We start from the raw sequence: 18,081 nt of genomic DNA, 5'->3' as shown, positions 1-18,081 counted from the left end.
AAATAATTACTATGTCTGCTTCTGCATCATGATAATTATCAATATTCTATTGAATCAGCTTTGGCCTTTGGAAAGAAACCACATGTACCAGAAATAAGTGACTTTCTCTTTGAACCCCTTAAAAATGCAAACAGGAAAATTAGTTTTGCTTCATATTTTGTTTTTGATGATGCATCTAAAGATAAAATATTGCACAAGACCTTTTGTTTGCTTGTTTTTGTACAAAACTCCTACGTTGGATGATACTTGTCAGCCCAGAATTTTTTTTTTTTTCTGTGTAAATTTTGTGTGTTCTCCACCCATTATTTCCATTTGGTTTGTGAGGTACCTTCATAAGCCTAGTGCCTTAATTAGGTAGGAAATTATCTCAATTTTTAGAGACTGAAGAACAGAAAGATGACCTGACTTTTCATAAAGTAACACATAGAATTGGCACACAGGGCTTACTGTGTAACATAAAATAGGATCTGAATTTGCAAATTCTAATCCTGCATCCAGGACCTTAGAAAAGTTAAAAGTCTAAATGTATGCACTGTAGAAAGAGAGGGACAGGAACAACAAAAAGACAGTTTGGAAGGTCAAAGAAACCTTGATGGGAAAGACAGGAACAAGATCTTATGTATGGGCAAGGGAAGAAGGAGAAAGTAGAAAGGAAAGATGGAAATCCTAAAGGAGAAACAATCCAAAGAAAAGTCAACTAAATGGCAAACAATTGTTTTAAGTTTTGGCAGCAGTGTTAAGGTAAACCACATCTCCACTGTGTTTCAGCTTCCCCTTTTGTGGTATTATTAGAAAGTATTAGCAGAAAGCACTGTTAATCAGCTATTGGCCCCTATTCCATCTATATATATGCACATAGCACTTTCCAAAATACATTTTTTTTCTTAATTTTAAATATGTTTTGTTGCATTAGAGATAATTAAGTAATGAAACAGGCTTCCTGAGGAAGGTGTTCTGTAGAATAACCATTATACACAGCTTTAAATGCTAGAGTAGAGACATTTGCCAAGGCTTGTTTAGGTATATCTTGCCCAGAAAGATGAGAGGTGACTACCTCAGCTCTACCCTGGCCTTGTTTTCTGTGATGATAATTCTGACTCTTTCAGATAGCAGAAGCAGAATAGAGATTGCTCTTTAACTGACTGAACAACCTCTAGTGCAGTGGAAGCCCGGTGGTGTGAAGGCTGTGGCTACTAACACATATGCTGCTGTATCAAAATCTTTACATCCAAGCCCACTCTGTTCAATGCAGTTTGCCAGGAATTAGGAAGGCACCTGCCCTTCTGCTTTCAATAACAATAAACTGGAGGGGTTTAATCTGGTCTATTATAGAGCAAGAATGAAAAAACAGCTGCGGGATGGATACTGGAGTTTCACTGAGGTCTTTCTGTTTTGTTTTCTGCAGATAATGTTGAACTCCCTGCATAAATACGAGCCTCAAGTACACATAGTTCGTGTAGGAGGCCCCCACAGGATGGTGATGAACTGTTCCTTCCCTGAGACTCAGTTCATAGCTGTGACTGCCTATCAAAATGAAGAGGTAGGCAGATGCCACGCTGTACTCTTGGGTATCATTGATGAGATATATGTTAGAAGCCTATTAACTACAAGATCAGTGTGTATAAACTGGTCCTTTCCCCATTTCACTACTAGTCCCATGCAGTTTAATGCTCCACCCAGTCTAATACTGTCTTCTTTCTGCAGTTGAAAACTATTCAGTCCAAGGTCTGGCTGCAGTACTAAGCCAGATTTAGCTTAATATTCTGCCACTGCTATTCCAGATTGGTCCATCTATCCTGGCATCCCAATCTCTTACTGTAAAATACCTACAGTCAGTTCACATATCTTTCTATAGTAATGACAAACAGTTTTAATGATAATTGTAGTTCTTCCCTCTCCTTAAAATGCATACAGTTATGGAAAGACATATCATTCTACAGGAAAATTTCTTTTCTACTCTAAAATTGGAATTGAGGAATAATTTGGATTGTGACAATTGTTCACTCATCTGCCATATTTCTTGGCTGCAGATTTGATTTGTATTTGTTTCTCTTCTCAGTTCTCTCGAAAGGCTTCACAATCCCACAGGAATTACCAGACTAGACCACACAATTAAGTTGCCCCTTTTGGTGTGCTGCCTGTGGCACTGATCAGTACACAGCACTAAGCAAAGAGCAAATATCCCTCCAACCACTCCTGGAAAACGATACGTGGGGATATATTTTGTTTGTCTAACCATAGCAGTTCCACTTAGTTTCCTCGGGAAGATGTTGTTTCAACTCTCTATTCCAAATTGCCTTCACTAACGTGCCTTGTTTTCTGTAAACTCAAGATAACAGCTCTCAAAATCAAGTATAATCCCTTTGCCAAAGCCTTCCTGGATGCAAAAGAGAGGTGAGTTGATCTTTTTCAGCTCCAGTAGTATTTGGTTGCTGATATGGTTTAAAACTGTGATGTCACCATGGAAAAAATAAATTATACATAACTTAATCTTGTTTCTATTGTCTTAAGTCTAGAGTCACCCCACTGAAACTAGTGGGGAGACTATATAATAGTCACCATGAGATGTCCTAATGTGGGTGAGTAGTCTCTTCAAGACAGAAGGACACATGAAATGAAATGGGTATGAGTTTTCCCAGTGATGTTGTACAGCTCATATGTTCACTACATTGTACTTAGACTCCAGTGAATACCATAATTCAATAGGCCAGGGAAAAAAAATGCTGCATACTTCAAAAAGCATATAGTTAAAGTGAAAATGCGCTTTACTGGTAACATAGACACACTGCTATTGCTGAACCTGTGTGATACTCTGTGATGTGTTTATTAGAAGTAACCTGCAGGTGCTCACTATGGCAGAGATGCTTCTGCCACCAGAAACGGACTGAGGCTTAATTATTTTACAAAGATTCACTTCATCTGTACTAACACACTGAGGCATCCAAATGATCAATTCCCATCCATCATTGCTAATAAATTTTGTCCAGGTCTGCTGCGTCTTCTAAAATGACGTCTTCTCCCATATGCCTGCAGGAGAATCACTATTTCTTTCCTTTCCACTCTTGGAGCTGCTGTGTCTCAATTCTCAGTTGCAGAGGGCAAATGCTGCCTTTGTCTCATGGCCCTAAGCAGGAGGCAGAGCCTTGCTTTAGACTGAGTGGGATGCAGGAAGTCCCAGGTGTCCCGCAGTTAGACCTAGCTTTTCAGGCTCAGGATGCTGTGTAACATAATTGTTTCCTTTATGACAGAGTGCAGAAAAGTCTTTTTTTGTGTGTGCATGACTAGTTTTGAGTTTTTAAAATTTCTTTACTAATTTTGCAATAAGAAGTTTTACTGCTAGATGTTTTCCCTTTCAGAAACCATCCCAAGGATGCACCAGAAGCAGTCTCTGAAGGTCAACATATGACATACTCTCACTGTAAGGCTTTTGTTCACGTGAGCTGGAGATTTTGTGTAGACAGATGCTGGGAAGCTGGGATCTGCTTAACTGGATCAGAGCAGCAGTTCACTGAGCCTTGAACTGCCTTTGCAGAAAAGGACTGTCTAAACTAAATAACGACTGAAATAACTTCAGTAGGAAATCAGTTTCTGCAGAAGGATCATTTTTCATATGATCCAATTTTTTATGTAAATGGAATCCAGGAAAAAAAAAAATTATATATGGAATTTTAAGGGCTTTCTCTCTACTTGTTTTGTATTTGTAACTGTATTTTTGTCCCCCATAAAACTTTCATCATTAAGCGGGACAAAAATTTAAATGAGGGAGAAGATGTTGTGTTCATTCCAATGATGATCAGCTTTTCTTTCATTTATTCTTTGACATTAGTGACGTTTTTTCTTAGTGTGTTTTCAGGTCTTGTTTTTGGTGGTGGGATTTTTTGGTGGGCTTTTTTCATTTGGTTGGTTGTTTTCTGCTTGTCACTTGCTCCATGAAGCAGTGTTTTGGCATGGGTTTGATATTACTGAGGCTCAGCTGGTGTGCAAGAAGCCTGGCTGCTTTATTGAAATGCAATGTTTTAGTTCAATAATATTCTTGTCTTTCCCTTCAAAGTGGGTGGCTGGTTGATTTCCAACCCAGATACAATGTGTGCATCAGGAAGCTCTAATTACCAGTATACTGCACCTTTACCTTTGCCAGCTCCACACGCTCCCCACGGCTGTGAGCGATATTCAGCACTGCGAGGGCATCGGGCTGCTCCATACCCACCTTCCTACATGCAAAGAAATCATTCACCTACAGGTACAACTGCTTTGCTTCCAGGAAACATTCACCCTGACCGACCCTTGCTTTGGTAACCCTAAGCAGTAAAACAATTGAAAGCTGAAACTGGGGAAGAGCAGTGTGAGTGTCTGTGACAATCTGCGCTGAACACCGAATGCAGAGGGTATGGTTAAGGCAACAGAAGAAGTGGAACAGAATTGTTCGGTGCATTGTAACTGCTAATTGTAAATAAGAGTGAATGATCTTGCTCAAAGTCCTTCTCTCAGTTATATAAAAGTATCAAACCATTACAAGCCCTCTTTTTAGTGATGTGCCACAAAACAGTTGCTCTCTCAAGTCAGAGCAGTCCTTAGGAACGTGGCAGATGTTGATTCGAGGTGAGGGCTTTTTGGTATTGCCAGGAGATCTTTCATGTCCCACCTGCTCTCTAGATCTGGGGGTGGAGATACAGAAACTGGATCTACTTTGATCATATGAAATTGACCAGAAACAGGAGTAAAGATAAAGTAATCTGTTTGCTAGCTATAATTTAGCAAAGCATCCTACTTAACTGAAAACTCAACCTATAAAGAAATGTGTACCAAAACATTGCCAGTAATATGGCAGTCATCATTAATCAAAAGATCCTTGGAAAAACGCATGTCATGAGGATTTGTTCTTTATTTTTTTCCCTTCAAAGTGAATTTTTTGGAGAGCTCCAGCAATAATCTTCAGGTATTCTCAGGACATGACAGCTGGACTTTGCCATCCTCTCCACATGCTAATTTGCTCTCTGTGCCACACACCAAGGGAGCTGCCAGCCCGGGGCCCAGGTAAGGTTACAGGAAAGCTGCTGGTATTAGGAGCACTGAGGCTAGTAGGACTGCCATAAGGCTCCATTCATGCCTGATTTCTTAACCAATTCCCACCTCCTCTACATACACAGTCTTCCTTAGGTGAATCACAACCTCAGTTTTCCATGTGTAAAGTGGAGATACTGTTTAACTGGAGGACCTATCAGACAGCAAAGTTTGCCCATGCTACATGAGTTGAAATACTACAGAAACAGCACTTACTAGTAGGTGCGCACACTTGCTAAGTCTCTCCAGTATTTTATCTAATAAACAATATGCCAGATAAACATGTATTCCAGAGGTTTCAAAAAATAAATTGTACAGATGTCAGCTTGCCTCTGTAATTTTAGCCTTTTTTGTTTTTTTTTTTTTTAAATTATGGAGCTCTTCATATTCAATTTACAACACATGGAATGTTTAATCATAACTGGGCTCTATAGAATTGATTGAGTTTGTTAATGACTTGAAGAATAAGAAGGGTGTTGTTTTTTTTGTTGTTGTTGTTGATTACTAAAAGATCTAGTAAAGAAAACCTTAGGAAGAAATACAAGTGAGATTCAGTATAGGAATGAGAATTAGGATGTCTAACCTAGCCATACTACCCTAACTCTAACAACCCTCCACTAAATCATGTCCTGAGCACCACATCCAAATGGTTTTTAAACACATCCAGGGATGGTGACTCAACCACCTCCCTGGGGAGCCTATTACAGTGCTTAACAACTCCTTCTGTAAAGAAGTTTTTCCTGATATCCAAGCTAAACCTCCCTCAGCACAACTTGAGACCGTTTCTCCTCATCCTGTCACCTGTCACGAGTGAGAAGAGACCAGCCCAACTCTTGTTGTAAGCACCTTTCAGGTATTTGAAGAGGTCAATATGGCCAGTGTTTCACCCAGCAGATCATATGCCCATCCAAACCATGGGCAGCCAGCTTTTCCCTATGAGGATGTTGTGGGGGACAGTGTCAAAGGCTTTAAAGGCTTTTCATTCCACCATGGCTCACCATGGTCTCCAGCTTCTCTGCTTTCTCTTATGCTTCAGAGTACAGAAAGTGGCCGATATTCCTGGTGTGATGCGATTGTTTCTCTTTAACTTTTCAATCCTGTTCAACGTATGCTGAAACAACAGTGGTGTTGCCACACTGCAAAGAGAAGAAGCTTCCCATGATCTGCCACTCCATGTTTCATGTCTGCTCACATCAAATAACCCAAATGAAAAAGTCTTTCACAGGCTGATGTGGATGAGTGGGAGAAATCTCTGCACCTGTTCACATTAGGACTGTACCTGCCCTGGTAATTCACACTTTATTTCATGCTTCAATCAGCATCCAGATTTTAAAACATGTCCCAGGTACCCAACTTAAGATTCCCAGACAGATCCTTTTGACAAGCAGATTACCTTCTGCCCAGATAAAATCAATGGGAGCTTTATTTTTCCCTAGCACTTTTGAAAGCCAGAATCTTGAAACTCAGGTGTCTGTAGTCAGTGAGAGTTTTCAAGCCAAATTGTCTTTCTCTCCATGCTGCTCAGTATTCTCTTGCATGAAATGAGGATCTTACTCCACTGCAGGGATATAACAAAGGCTAATTCATGGTGCATTATAGAAGTATTGGTAATAGGGCAGTAATCAGTTCTAGGATTGACTAGAACTTATTAGGCATGCAAAACCAATTAAGTATTTTCCCCTTCTTTCCCCAAATAAATGCATGAATTTCCTTATTTTAGATGCCAGGAAAATCAGGTGAAATTATTTAAAATATAAGCATTCATTAAGAAAAAAAAACAAACAAACAAACAGACACACTTAAATCCTAAAGCATCACATGTATTTGCATGTTTCTCTCCATGCCTATCTTCAGGGTCACCGAGTATAATGGCTGCTTGTATTTTTCACATAAGATCTGCAAAGCTGGTCTAGTTCAGCAACTTGATTGGGATACCAGCTTTTGAGCAGATAATGCACTTGACCATAGAAGTAAGTCCTATGCAGGTTTTGAAAAAATCATTCAGTTTGTACTGCTTTTTTTTTTTTCCAGCCATTACCCTTGCCTGTGGTCTGTGAGCAACAGCGCTGTAAGTGTCACCAACCCGGGAAGTGAGGTGAACAGCAACACTTCAAGCATGTTTTTAAGGGGTAATGTACCCTTACCAACTGCATCTTCATCCGTCCAAATCCCTCTGCAGGCAACTGCGTCTGGCAGCATGGAAACACAAGGGGAAGCCCCTCTAGTCAGACTTGTCGACTCTGCGTGGACGTCCTCACACTCCTTTTAATGGACAGGCAGCTCAAAAGGAAAGCTCAGCCAAACAAGAGAGAAACAAATGGCAAATGGCAAAGGATCCCCAGGAACTGAGCTCAGAACAGGGATGTGTACGCAAATTACTTCCCATCAAGCATCATTTTCCATAATGTATCTCTTGTGTGCCAGAAAAACCAAAATGTATAATGCAGAGGAGGGAAATCGTAGGGGAACTGGCTTATTACTGTAACCTTCCTGCATTATTGAGAATGATATCCAGAAAGAATCTTTATAGTTGGCTTTGCTCCTTCCTCACATCAAAATGATCAGAGATATGGGACTGACCGAAGCAGACATGGCAGCTGGATATTTGCACGTCATTTTAGAAGGGCCCTTTCTGAAACTGAAAGCCAAGTCCATGAAAATTGTGGACAAATTTGCAACCATTGATTTGAAGTGACAGGGCTGCTTTAAAGGCTTTCTGAATTTGTCACATGAAGGTTTCCTGAAACTAAGCTTTTTAGAGGGGTTGAGATTAGTCTGACACCCTAATTCAGCTTGCATATGGTATTCTCTGTCCCTTTCCTTTCTTCAGCTCTTGTGTGCTCTTTCTGTGTTATAGGGATAAAGGACAATGCTCAAGCTGAGAAAGCAGCTGCATTGTAGCAGCAGGTGAAGGGCGTCTGGTTTAGCATTTATAGTCTAATGTTAAATGAAAAGTTCTGATGTTTTCTGCATGTGTTATTTTTGAGAGGATGGAGGGAAAGTAATTCTAGAAAAAAAAATCAGCTTACATTTCTACTTTGCTTCAGGCAGAGTACTAATAAAATATGAATCAATGGTGTATTATGGTTTCAGTGCATTTCCAAGGTGTAAATGTGCAAACCAATCATTTTTACTTACTAACCTCTGAGAGAATTTAAATTAGCTCCACCAGAAGCATGTTGTCAGGAGTCTTCTATTGCTCTGCCAATTACTGGCCATATGATCTTAAGCATGGCATTTCATATCTTTGTACCTGTTTTCCCTTTCACTTTCTGTTTGTTCTTTTGTTTGTCTGTCTGTCTGTTTGTTTGTTTGTTGAAGAGCTTCCTTTTTAAGGTTGTTGCTTTTCCTTTCCCATGAGAGAGTACAATATCTATCACAGCAGAAGTCTGATCCTGTCAGCGATATCCAACTACTAATAGTATAAAGCAAATAATAACTTACTCCCTCGGATATTCCTTGTTTACTTCCTCAGTCAATCCCCATTCACTGCTTTCATGCACAGAGGACTTGCTATGCACTAAGGAAGTGAGCAGCAGTAAAACATGTTAATGTGAATTATAAGGTATGCTCCTGCCTTGTACTCCATGCTGATGTACATTTTCCTTTCTGAGTCTCTGTCAACTGCAGAAACCCCATGCAATGTCAGACAGCATGTGTGAAGTTGGTGGGTTTTTTCAAGTTCTTAGGCCTGAATCATACCCTTAAGGCGCTTTCAGTGCTATGCAGTTTCATGACACCTCCATCTGGCTTTTTAGATTTACTGCAGGCAAGGCACTACACCAGAACGCACTTAAGATGCTATTAGTTTTAGTAATGTGTGCTGTTCTTAGCTGAAAGCAAAGCCATGAAGTTGTTTCAGACATGCATTTCTGTTGAAGGAGGCATTGCTCAAACAGGATCTAACAGCAGAAGGTGAAAAGCTCTGTAGCCTACTATTAATCTAATTGTTGACAGTTCTAACTTAAATCTTCCTTTCCAAATTCTATCAAATTTCTCAGTATTGCCTTTCTCTACCTTGCAGCCAGAAATGTCAGTAGATGTTTCTCTCTCAAATAGCTCTGCTTTACCACCAGATGAAGCTGATTAATTAACGTATACTACCCTCTTCTGGCTGCTTGGATCCCCACAGCAGGTGCTGAGTCTACATTAAAATGTCTATAGATGCTAAAAAAAGGCAAGTGACGACTTTTCTGTGTGCCACAACTTGCTACGCTTCCTTCACGGTTAATCGGTTGGATAATTGTTAGCTTTCCCTCAAACTGCATTACAGTAACAGATAAATGATCGTAAGAAGTTAGTTATGCAAACGGGAATTTTATTTCACAAATAAACAACCTGGGAGAAAATCCAATTAGCTTTCCTGATAGCCCTGCAGGAGGACAGAGAGGGCTGATAAAGGATCAGAATGATCAGGCACAAGAATCAATTTCCTTATTGCTGTAAAAGCAGCCATGATTTGTGTCACAGAAAGTTCTGACGTCTGAGGAGCAAGCTAAGTTTTTGTCGTTGCAGAGTCTGGTTTAGCCTGAGGAAAGGCACAGCAAGATAAAACCAGCCCAATGCCTCGAAACACTGTTGCTTTGATAAATGCTTTTAGAACTGGGCTCTGGCAAGGGACGGTTTGCTTCTGAGAAGCAGTAGTTGCACTGGGGATAGCTTTTACCACCGGTCAACAAGGAAGAAACACCACTGTAAATTTGCAGGTCTCATTTCCGCAGCACAGTGCCTTGCCCTGCGTGCAGCCGCCGGCTGGGGTGCTCACAGCACTCTCCTCCCTGGGGAAGAAGGCCCTTCAAATATAAACCATCCCCCTCATGGCACACCGCCATTTTGGGTCGGACAGACCTCTGCTTCTATCAGAAATAGCCAAGCATTTCTGACTGATACCTTTCACTTTCTGCTCTACCCGATGACTGAAAGTGCAGAAAGAGAAGGAAGAGCTCCCTGTTTTCGTATATTCTGACAGATAACTTCCCTGCAAGTCTCCAGTGAGCACACACCTGCGGCACTGAGGCAGGCCACGCCCCTCCTCCTGCTGGGGTGCCGCCATTTTAGGCAGTCGTTATGACAGATGAGTGTGGCTGCAGCTCCTCCAGTAACCTGCATTTTAAGCCTGCGAGGAAAGCTGGTTCTTTGTGATGCAGGTGAGCTGGCAGCCTATGTGGCCTCAACCTAAAAAGCCACAAGTGGGGCCCCTCCTGTGCCTCGCCTTCTGCTTGCCAATTCTCCATCCTGCTCTCTCACATCAGTAGGAATCCCCTTGGCGTCACCTTATGCTCCTGCCCATACCCCAACAGAAGGGCAATGCAGCTTCCAATTTTCCAGTCCACTACTGTGGAGTTTTTAGGGAATGTCCCTTTGCTCACTGACAGGTAGAGGACCAGACAGCACGCATATACCAGCAACTGAAGTCTCCAGCTGAAATGCTTCTTGGTGAGGTGCTTCCAGCCCTAGGCTCCCATCCATCAGAGGAGACCAAGCAGCAGTAACTTCCTCAGAAGGCGTTTTCATGCCTCACATCCTCCCTGTACCCTGTTCCCTCTTCAGTGGGCTGCAAAACCTTCCCTCCACAGGAACCCATGCCACTCCCAGGTCAGCTGGTCTGCCCAACTTTGTCCTGTGACTGAGGTATTTTCAGCTTCTCTTTTGTTTAGAAAGTTTCATAGCCTGTTATTTTTCTCCCCCTTCCCCCTTTTCTCTGCAGTTTTACTGACACAGTATTAGGAACATTCTTGCTTATGTGCTGAGTTACAGGCACCAGGAATTGAGTTATGTAAATGAAGACTGGGGAGGGCAGTCATGAGAGAAGAAGCTGGCATCATAATTCAGCATGTGCTTTTTAAGGCCCTTAAGAGGAGCGCAAATGATCAGGGATCATCAAGAGCTCAGGTTCACAAACTTTCAGGCACCTGGGAGATTGTTCAGCAAGGATGTTATGCCTGCTGCAGAGATGCTTTAGGACGACTGCTCATTTTTTCCAGGTGCATAGTGCTGTAATAACAAAACAGGCTTTTTGAGAAGGCTTGGGTGTTTGACTAGGCATGTGGCAAACAAGCAGGGAAAAAGCCCTCTGCTACTGGGCACAGATCAGCCAGATTTGTAGTGAACAGTACAAATGAAAACGACACAAACTGGCTCCCAAAACACTTTCCAGTCAAGGGTGCATCTGTAGACTGCTTTTGCAAATGCAAAGAAGTGCCTTCTGCACTCTTCTGGGTCATTGTCTCAGAACCTGAGGCAGAGGGGTGCTCTGTGCTGAAATCTCCTGTGTGCCTTCCATCTATCCATGCCTTCTCCTGTCAAAAAGAGGTTCACAAAAGATACGCTGTATGCCACACTCTGCCTCAGTTCTTGCCTTGATTTTTTTTCTTTTTCAAGGTGTTTTTTTAGTCATATTGTGCATGCTTTCCTCCAGGAGAACAGTTGTAAATTGCAAGTTAAGTATACCTTGCTTCATTAATGTCTGTTTTCTTCTTTCTTTCCCCTTCCTCTCCCAGTGCGGGCTCTCACAATATTGTAATGGTCCCTGCGATTTGGACTTGATGTTTCAGCATCCTGCATTTCTGAAGTATCCAAAGCTTTGTGTTTAAAACAAACTTGAACTGCTTTTGCAAATATGAATCATTGCTTGAGTCTGAAACACAATGATTTTGCAGAGCTTACCCTGCAAATTACTTCTGCTTTAGGATGTGTGGCAGAAATGCTAGGTCACAGCTTGAAATAATGATTAAACACCTGGTAGGAAGGCAGGGCCAACCCAGGGGAACTCAGGTGCAAGCAGTGCACTTGATTGTCTGCATGGGGAGGAGTCAGGATCCACCCCTTTCTAGACCTCATATAAGGGTTGGCAGTGGAGATAAGGGTATGTTGTTGGAGCTCCCTGTGTACCTGAGGTCCTCTAAGGGTAAGTGGATTCTTTCCTTTGTTTTTGTGTCTACAGTTGCTGCATTTGAGTATATTCTTACTTGTTGTAGCCTGTAGGACTCTGCAACTATGCTGCTGTTGCTGTGCTTTTCATTTTGTTACAGGATTCGATCTATAACTGGAAGAATTGCAAATTTTCTTTGGATGTAGCAGTTCTCTGAGTACCAGGTCAATTGCTGCTGTCCTACTAGTATTAAAAAAAAGCATTGTCACTTCCTCTGAATCTGAGAAGGTGACTTGGTAGCATCCAGAAGGCTTAGGCTTAGCTGCCAGTGTTTCTGTTATCACCTGTTTTTTGGATCTGTTCTGCCAAGAGATGTCAATTCTCTGTGCCTTTGTTGGCTGGAATGTAGCAAATGCAAAAATAGGGAAAGAAAAGTTGATGATAAAGCTGGATGTACTTTAAAAACTCAGAAGAAAAAAAAAAGGTATTTTGTAACATAGCAAAACATTTCCATTAGTTTAAACTTAAGCTCTACTATTTATCAATGTTGAGGGTGGGTTCTGGGCTTTTGGTTCAGCTCACAGCTGTGGTTTTGTCCTGAAGCCAGATCTGAATACTCATCCTTGGGTAAATCATGCAGCACTTTGGGTTCTGTGTTTCAGTTTGTCTGCTGTTAACGTAAGTACTAACAACTGAGTGAATATAACCCTATTTATATTTTAGCCACGTAGTATGTAGCACAAAGTCATGTCCCCTGTAAAGGAGAGTTAGTTGAGGATATTTGAAGACATGTTTATCAGTGGAAGTATTTTGAAGGAAGTCAGAAATACAGGTAGAAAGGATCCTTATGTAAGTCTCTCTCCTTTAGTAGTTAAGTACGTGCATTAAAATTAATCCTGCTAATTAAAACACTCTGGTTTCACCTATGGTGAATAACACCACTGTTTTCTCCTATGGTGTGTCACAGTCTGCTAAGCCTGAAGCAACAATAAATAATCCCTACCACCGAGATGTCAGCACTTACTGAATGATTTGAAAATATCTTACTGGGGATGTTACTGAAGCATGAAGTATGAGTGCTTTTATGCTGAGTTGAAGGGGATGCTCAGTTTTTAAATGAGAAATTGGCAGAGAAATAGTAATATGCTAGGATATGAATTATCTGAATGAAATTCCTTGAGTTTTCATAGACATTCTGTAGAACTTCACATAAATGACTTGCAGGCTCATAGGTCAAGTGCCTGTGTGTTTTGTTTTTTGTCTCGAGGGCCATGATGTTGGCATTAGACATCTCCTGTAAGTGGGCTTTTTGTCTTTCTTCTAAATATCTGTAGCAGATCTAAAGAGATCTGAGGCAGAAATTCCTCCTCTTACTGCGCGTATGTACAGTACCAGTAAAATGAAGTTCTGTCCCAATGGGATCTTTTGGCATGCTATTATTCATAACAATTACAGAGCTTTGAGTATTAGTACATTTTTCTCCAGTTGTAGTACTATGTTCTCGTGTTCACAGACCTTCAGAGCCAAACTCTGAATAAGACGTTACTGATATTCCTAAAACACAAAACATCTCCAAGATGGAAGTAGTCCTTTTAAGTAATTTGTAGTGCTGGATGATGTCACAGAAAATCTTTAAAAGTGCTTCAGAAATCTGAAGGAGCCAAAATGCACCTTTTGCAACGACATAGATGTAAAGATTTCTTTCCAGGTTGCTTTGTGAAAAATCAAGGAGAACTCCCATACAATTCACCTTAGGATTACTTTTGTTGTAAATTTGAAACTTGGGCCATGTTCAGAGCTGTTGAGAGGGCTGGGCTGGGTTTGGGGGCTTTGCAGATTGCACGAAATCAATTGCGCAGGAGCCCCAAATACTAGAACCACAGTCAGTGACTCGTGTCACAGCTGTTCCCATTCTTAGCAAAAGAATGAGGGATTGAATCTTCCAGGTGCTTGCTGGCTGCTTTAATTATATCCTGTACTTTTATTCCAGCATCTCTGTTGCTTTTCAGAGACACAAAGTCTACAAAATATATAAAAAAAGTAACTTTCCGATGATGACATATTAACAAAAACCCTTATTTAAACCAAGATTATGTGCTGTCACCCTTGGTTTTGTCAGATTTGTATTAATAAGCCTTAATGATGAATCTTATTGAGTTCTCCACCCACATCCCTCAGGCCCAAGGGATGCATTTAAGGTCGGCCTGGATGTTCAGCCTGTGTTTGGATTATATTGAGGAGTGCAGCTGCCCCAGCTCTATTCCTGAATTGTTTGGCTTTCCTGGAGCTGGGTTATCTTATGGCATGGTGCTGACTGGGCTGGTGCTGGGACCTGTTGGCATCGCAGCCCTGCACACCCTAGAAAGCAGCGCCAGACCTGCAGCCTCTGAAGTTTATAGCAATCTAATCTCCACAGCCGTTTACCTGCTCCTTTCTGAAGAAGGGGAGATTCTGCAATGCAGCCTTGGTACTGTCCTAAATGGCTTCAAATGTGTGTGGTTTTATCTCAGTTACAGGTATTGCACTTGAATGCTCAGAGTGATGACACTAAACACAGCTCTGATGGCAGGGCGTTGGTTGAAGTTCATGTTTGTGCTGTATGTCTAGTTAAAACCTTGGCGAGAGAGGGGATCATCCTTAGGAAAAAGCTATTTTATTGTCTTCCTCTGCACTCTGGAGAGGTTATTCCTCACAACAGAGGCAGCTATTGAGCATTGCTGGGTGTCTGGGGGACCCAGGAGAAGTGAGGATAAGTCCATCTAATATTTCACCTCTGCTGAGACATGTCTTGTTTGTCCTGTCTGCTTGTGCTGTGAACTCTTCTGAATCAGAGCAGTCTCTCCCTGTGCTTTTGTTCCAGTTCTTAATTGCATTTTGGGGAAAACAGGGCTTTTAGTCACAAATGCAATGATGAATAGCTGTTTTGGCTTAAAACTGCATATGCTGATAATATGATAAATTAGCTGCGTATGCGTGGAAAGAGGCAAGGGTTCTTATGCCCAGTGTTCATTGTAGCTGCTATTATAAAATGTCATGGCTTTTTGCTTGTCTGTTTTTTAATTTTTTCAGGGAAGGCTCCTCTTCACTCATATTTTTAAATATTTTTGGAGTGGCCCAAGCATTGCTTGAATGAGATGTTTGGAATGATGTCTGCATGCCAGTAGTTCAGCTTACTCTGAATTTCAAAATAGAAGGCTTAAAAATAAATAAAATTGATTTTAAGGGTTCTGAACTTCTAAAATTGAGATGTCTACTGTCATTTCCAGCCAGACTTGTAACTTGCTTTCTGTCTTAATTTTGAATTTTCTAGATAATCTTTTTTTAGTAGAGGGTATGGGAAAAGAAAGACACCTAACCTAAACAAGTATTAGGTCTGTTAGAAATTCACAATTGTTTCATTTTTCCTTCCAGCAAAGTTGGTAAGAATAGTTTAAAACTTACTGCAAAATTCACTTAGTAAATCATTTTCTATAATTTTGATGTACACAGATACATACATATATCATATGATGTATGTGTATATTTAAAAGAAAAAAACACTTCTGAAAAAGCTGCTTCTGTTTCTATGTGCCCAGGCATGACATCTATGACTTTAGTTTTTAGATGCTGTATCTCTGAATTTCTTTGGTCTGTCCTCTTCAGCTCATGCTTGGGAGGAGGAGATTTGTTGATTAAGACGTAATCAGTGCAGAACTGTGGCAGTTCAAACAAAGTGGGAAGAGAGTGAGAGCAGATGTAACATAAGCATACAGGTGAATGGTGAGACTGAGGTAAGGTCCTGAAGGCAGCTGTTTTGTCTTTTGCTGTTGTGGTGCCAGGCCCCTTCCCTTGGGCCAGGTGACTTCATAATAGCTGATAGCACAGCTCAGTGTGCTGGCAGCACAGCTTGGACAAAAGCACGGCACCCTTGGCTTTCCCTTGCGCTTACTGTGCTGGTGCTGGTACTCTTCCTGGAGGCTTGGTGCAGTCAGGGCTGCAAGTCCCACGTGCTGGTGGTTGTGGCAGAGGTTGGTGCTTGCTGCATGAACCAAGCAGACTGCAAGCAGGTCCAGGAGCAAGACTGCAAGACCGTGTTGCATGGTCATAGGGTCAGACTTTTCCTTCTCTTTCCATCATGCTTAAATACACAGGAAACAGCTTGTTCGCTAGCACAGAAGTGCAGGAAAGTAGTTGTTCTGCTCTTGGGCAGATTCTGACTGCTGGTATTCAGGCACCAGGAAACTGAGTTCTCTCAGGGCAGGTTTTCAGTGACTGTGAAATTCCAGCATGCCAGTGGGATGTGTTTTACCAGCTGAGCGTTTTCCTTTAAAACCCTGCAGTGTCTCCAGGCCAATCAGTTTCATCCCTGGGATAAGCAATGTGTGTGCCTGTGGGTAATCAGTGTTCGTAACCCTTCCTGTGACAGCAGCTCACAGTCAGGAAGCTGGCCATATTCTGTGTCTGAATGTCCTCGGGTCCTTGCTGTCCCTGCTATAACAGATCCTCTCTGCACAATAAATAACCAGACAAAAAAAAAAATCAATTTCTGTAACATATGTTGGTCAATTGAGCCAATTTTGCTCTGAAAAGTAGAATCTCCAGAAGGGACGCATTGCTTTTGATATATTCTGTCAGCACGCAGTAAAATGCTTTGTCCAGATTTATTTAAATCTTTGGCTGGGATTGCCTAGAGCAGGGCTTTTTGACTTTGCTTTTATAGCAGGAAGTCTACTTTCTGGAGCCCTTTAAATGCTTTCAATTTTTCTGTTAAAAGCATTGATAAAAACAAGAAGTGCAGGAGTGGAAGGAACCTCCAGGTGCATGTTCTGCCCACTGACGCTGGAAAGAAAACTTCATGCATTTCATAAATGTATTTTATTGGCATATTAATTGAGGCTTTGACTCTAGTAGCCCAGTGAGAAGGCTAAAGTTTATTTCTTGCCCAAATGCATTTATAGTCAATTTATAACGATGTGTTCTTGGGCTAGCATTTCCCCTTAGCTGAAGTGGTTCATCTCTTCTTCTGTTATTTGCTGTTTCTAGGAGTTTTTTTTTTTTTTTGTTTTTTTTTTTTTTTTTTTTTTTTTCCAGTTGCAGTGCTTAGCAGTACTTCATAAATTGCCATCTTAAGACAGCGTTACTCTGCTGCTGCTGAAGGAGGAGATGCTGCTTTGCTGCTTCCTTTGCCGGCCCCAGCAGTGCTGCAGGAACAGCACGAACTGTGTCAGCTCCCCTCTGCTCAGCCGAAGTGAGGCGCTAGGAACATGCGGTGGGTGGGATGGCCCCTCTGGTGGCAAGACGCAGTGTTCTATCTGCAGCAGATAAGAACACTGAATCTGCGGCTCTAGCCTCAGTTCTGCTAGCTAACTAAGCAAAGGTTTGGCTTTGTTTCCACCCCTTTCATGTATTAGGTTTTCTGTGATGTATGCCTAGAGCTCTTTTCTTTGCTGACTGTGTTGAAATTCATCCATCCTGAACTTTGTGAGCAGAGCTGTATGCAGTATTTCTGAGGCAGTCTTACCCATGTTTTGTACAATGCCTCAAAACCTGCCTTCTCTCTCTCTCCCGGGAATACATCAACAAATTCCTCCTATTACCACACTTGCATCTGTAGCAGAAGGTGGACTTCTACCTTAGGCAGCACTGATGCATAAGGCATGACCTTTATTTCCCCTTACTGCTATGGAGATCCTCTGATTCAGACACCTTGTGGTTTTTACAGCATAATCTCAACCAACCTGGTTACTGCTGTGCAATTTGCTTTGTGTGATGTGAGGTGCTTCCAGAAAGCCTAGAGCTTAGGGAATTCAAATGAGGGGAGAGATGCATTGTTAGTTATGCAGTATACAATCCAGGCACTGCTGTCAGTGACTTGACAGAATAGGGATTCAATAAAGACAATTTGTCCTTCAGCACCACATCTAGCTGACTCAGGGCCTCACAAAAAAAAAAAAAAAAAAAAATCTGATGTCTAATAACTGTGGAACATGTGATTAATCCCTAATTTCAGTATGAAAATAGGAAAACAGTGGGGAGATTAAAAAAAAAAAAAAAATAGGAAGTAGAAAACTCCAAACATCCAGAATGTTTATACCTGACTTAATTTCAGCCAAGCTTATGTTTTACCTTGGTGAAAGAGAAAGCTTGGCCGCTCCATCCAGTGATATAAG

General features: G+C 41.4%; 1 protein-coding gene across 6 annotated transcripts in view; it reads left to right on the top strand.

Annotated features, from left to right (window-relative positions):
• The window catches only part of TBX19 (T-box transcription factor 19), a 30,602-nt gene extending 12,865 nt beyond the window's left edge, over positions 1-17,737 (top strand). For 3 of the 6 annotated variants that reach the window (XM_052665236.1, XM_052665227.1, XM_052665218.1), the window contains 6 exons: positions 1,406-1,540; positions 2,333-2,394; positions 3,357-3,418; positions 4,052-4,240; positions 4,902-5,034; positions 7,093-17,737. In XM_052665236.1, the coding sequence (XP_052521196.1) occupies positions 1,406-1,540; positions 2,333-2,394; positions 3,357-3,418; positions 4,052-4,240; positions 4,902-5,034; positions 7,093-7,330 (819 nt within the window). In that variant the 3' untranslated portion in view covers positions 7,331-17,737. Of the gene's footprint in view, positions 1-1,405; positions 1,541-2,332; positions 2,395-3,356; positions 3,419-4,051; positions 4,241-4,901; positions 5,035-5,147; positions 6,349-7,092 lie in introns of all 6 variants that reach the window. The other 3 variants (XR_008202048.1, XM_052665254.1, XM_052665246.1) reach the window with 3 other exon arrangements.
• The last annotated feature ends 344 nt before the right edge of the window (positions 17,738-18,081 follow it).

This window comes from Tympanuchus pallidicinctus, unplaced genomic scaffold (genome assembly GCF_026119805.1).
Source record: "Tympanuchus pallidicinctus isolate F22 unplaced genomic scaffold, pur_lepc_1.0 scaffold10, whole genome shotgun sequence".
Taxonomy (NCBI): Eukaryota; Metazoa; Chordata; class Aves; order Galliformes; family Phasianidae; genus Tympanuchus; species Tympanuchus pallidicinctus.
The sequence above is the reverse complement of the archived record's forward strand: the minus strand, read 5'-3'. Positions and strand labels throughout refer to the sequence as shown.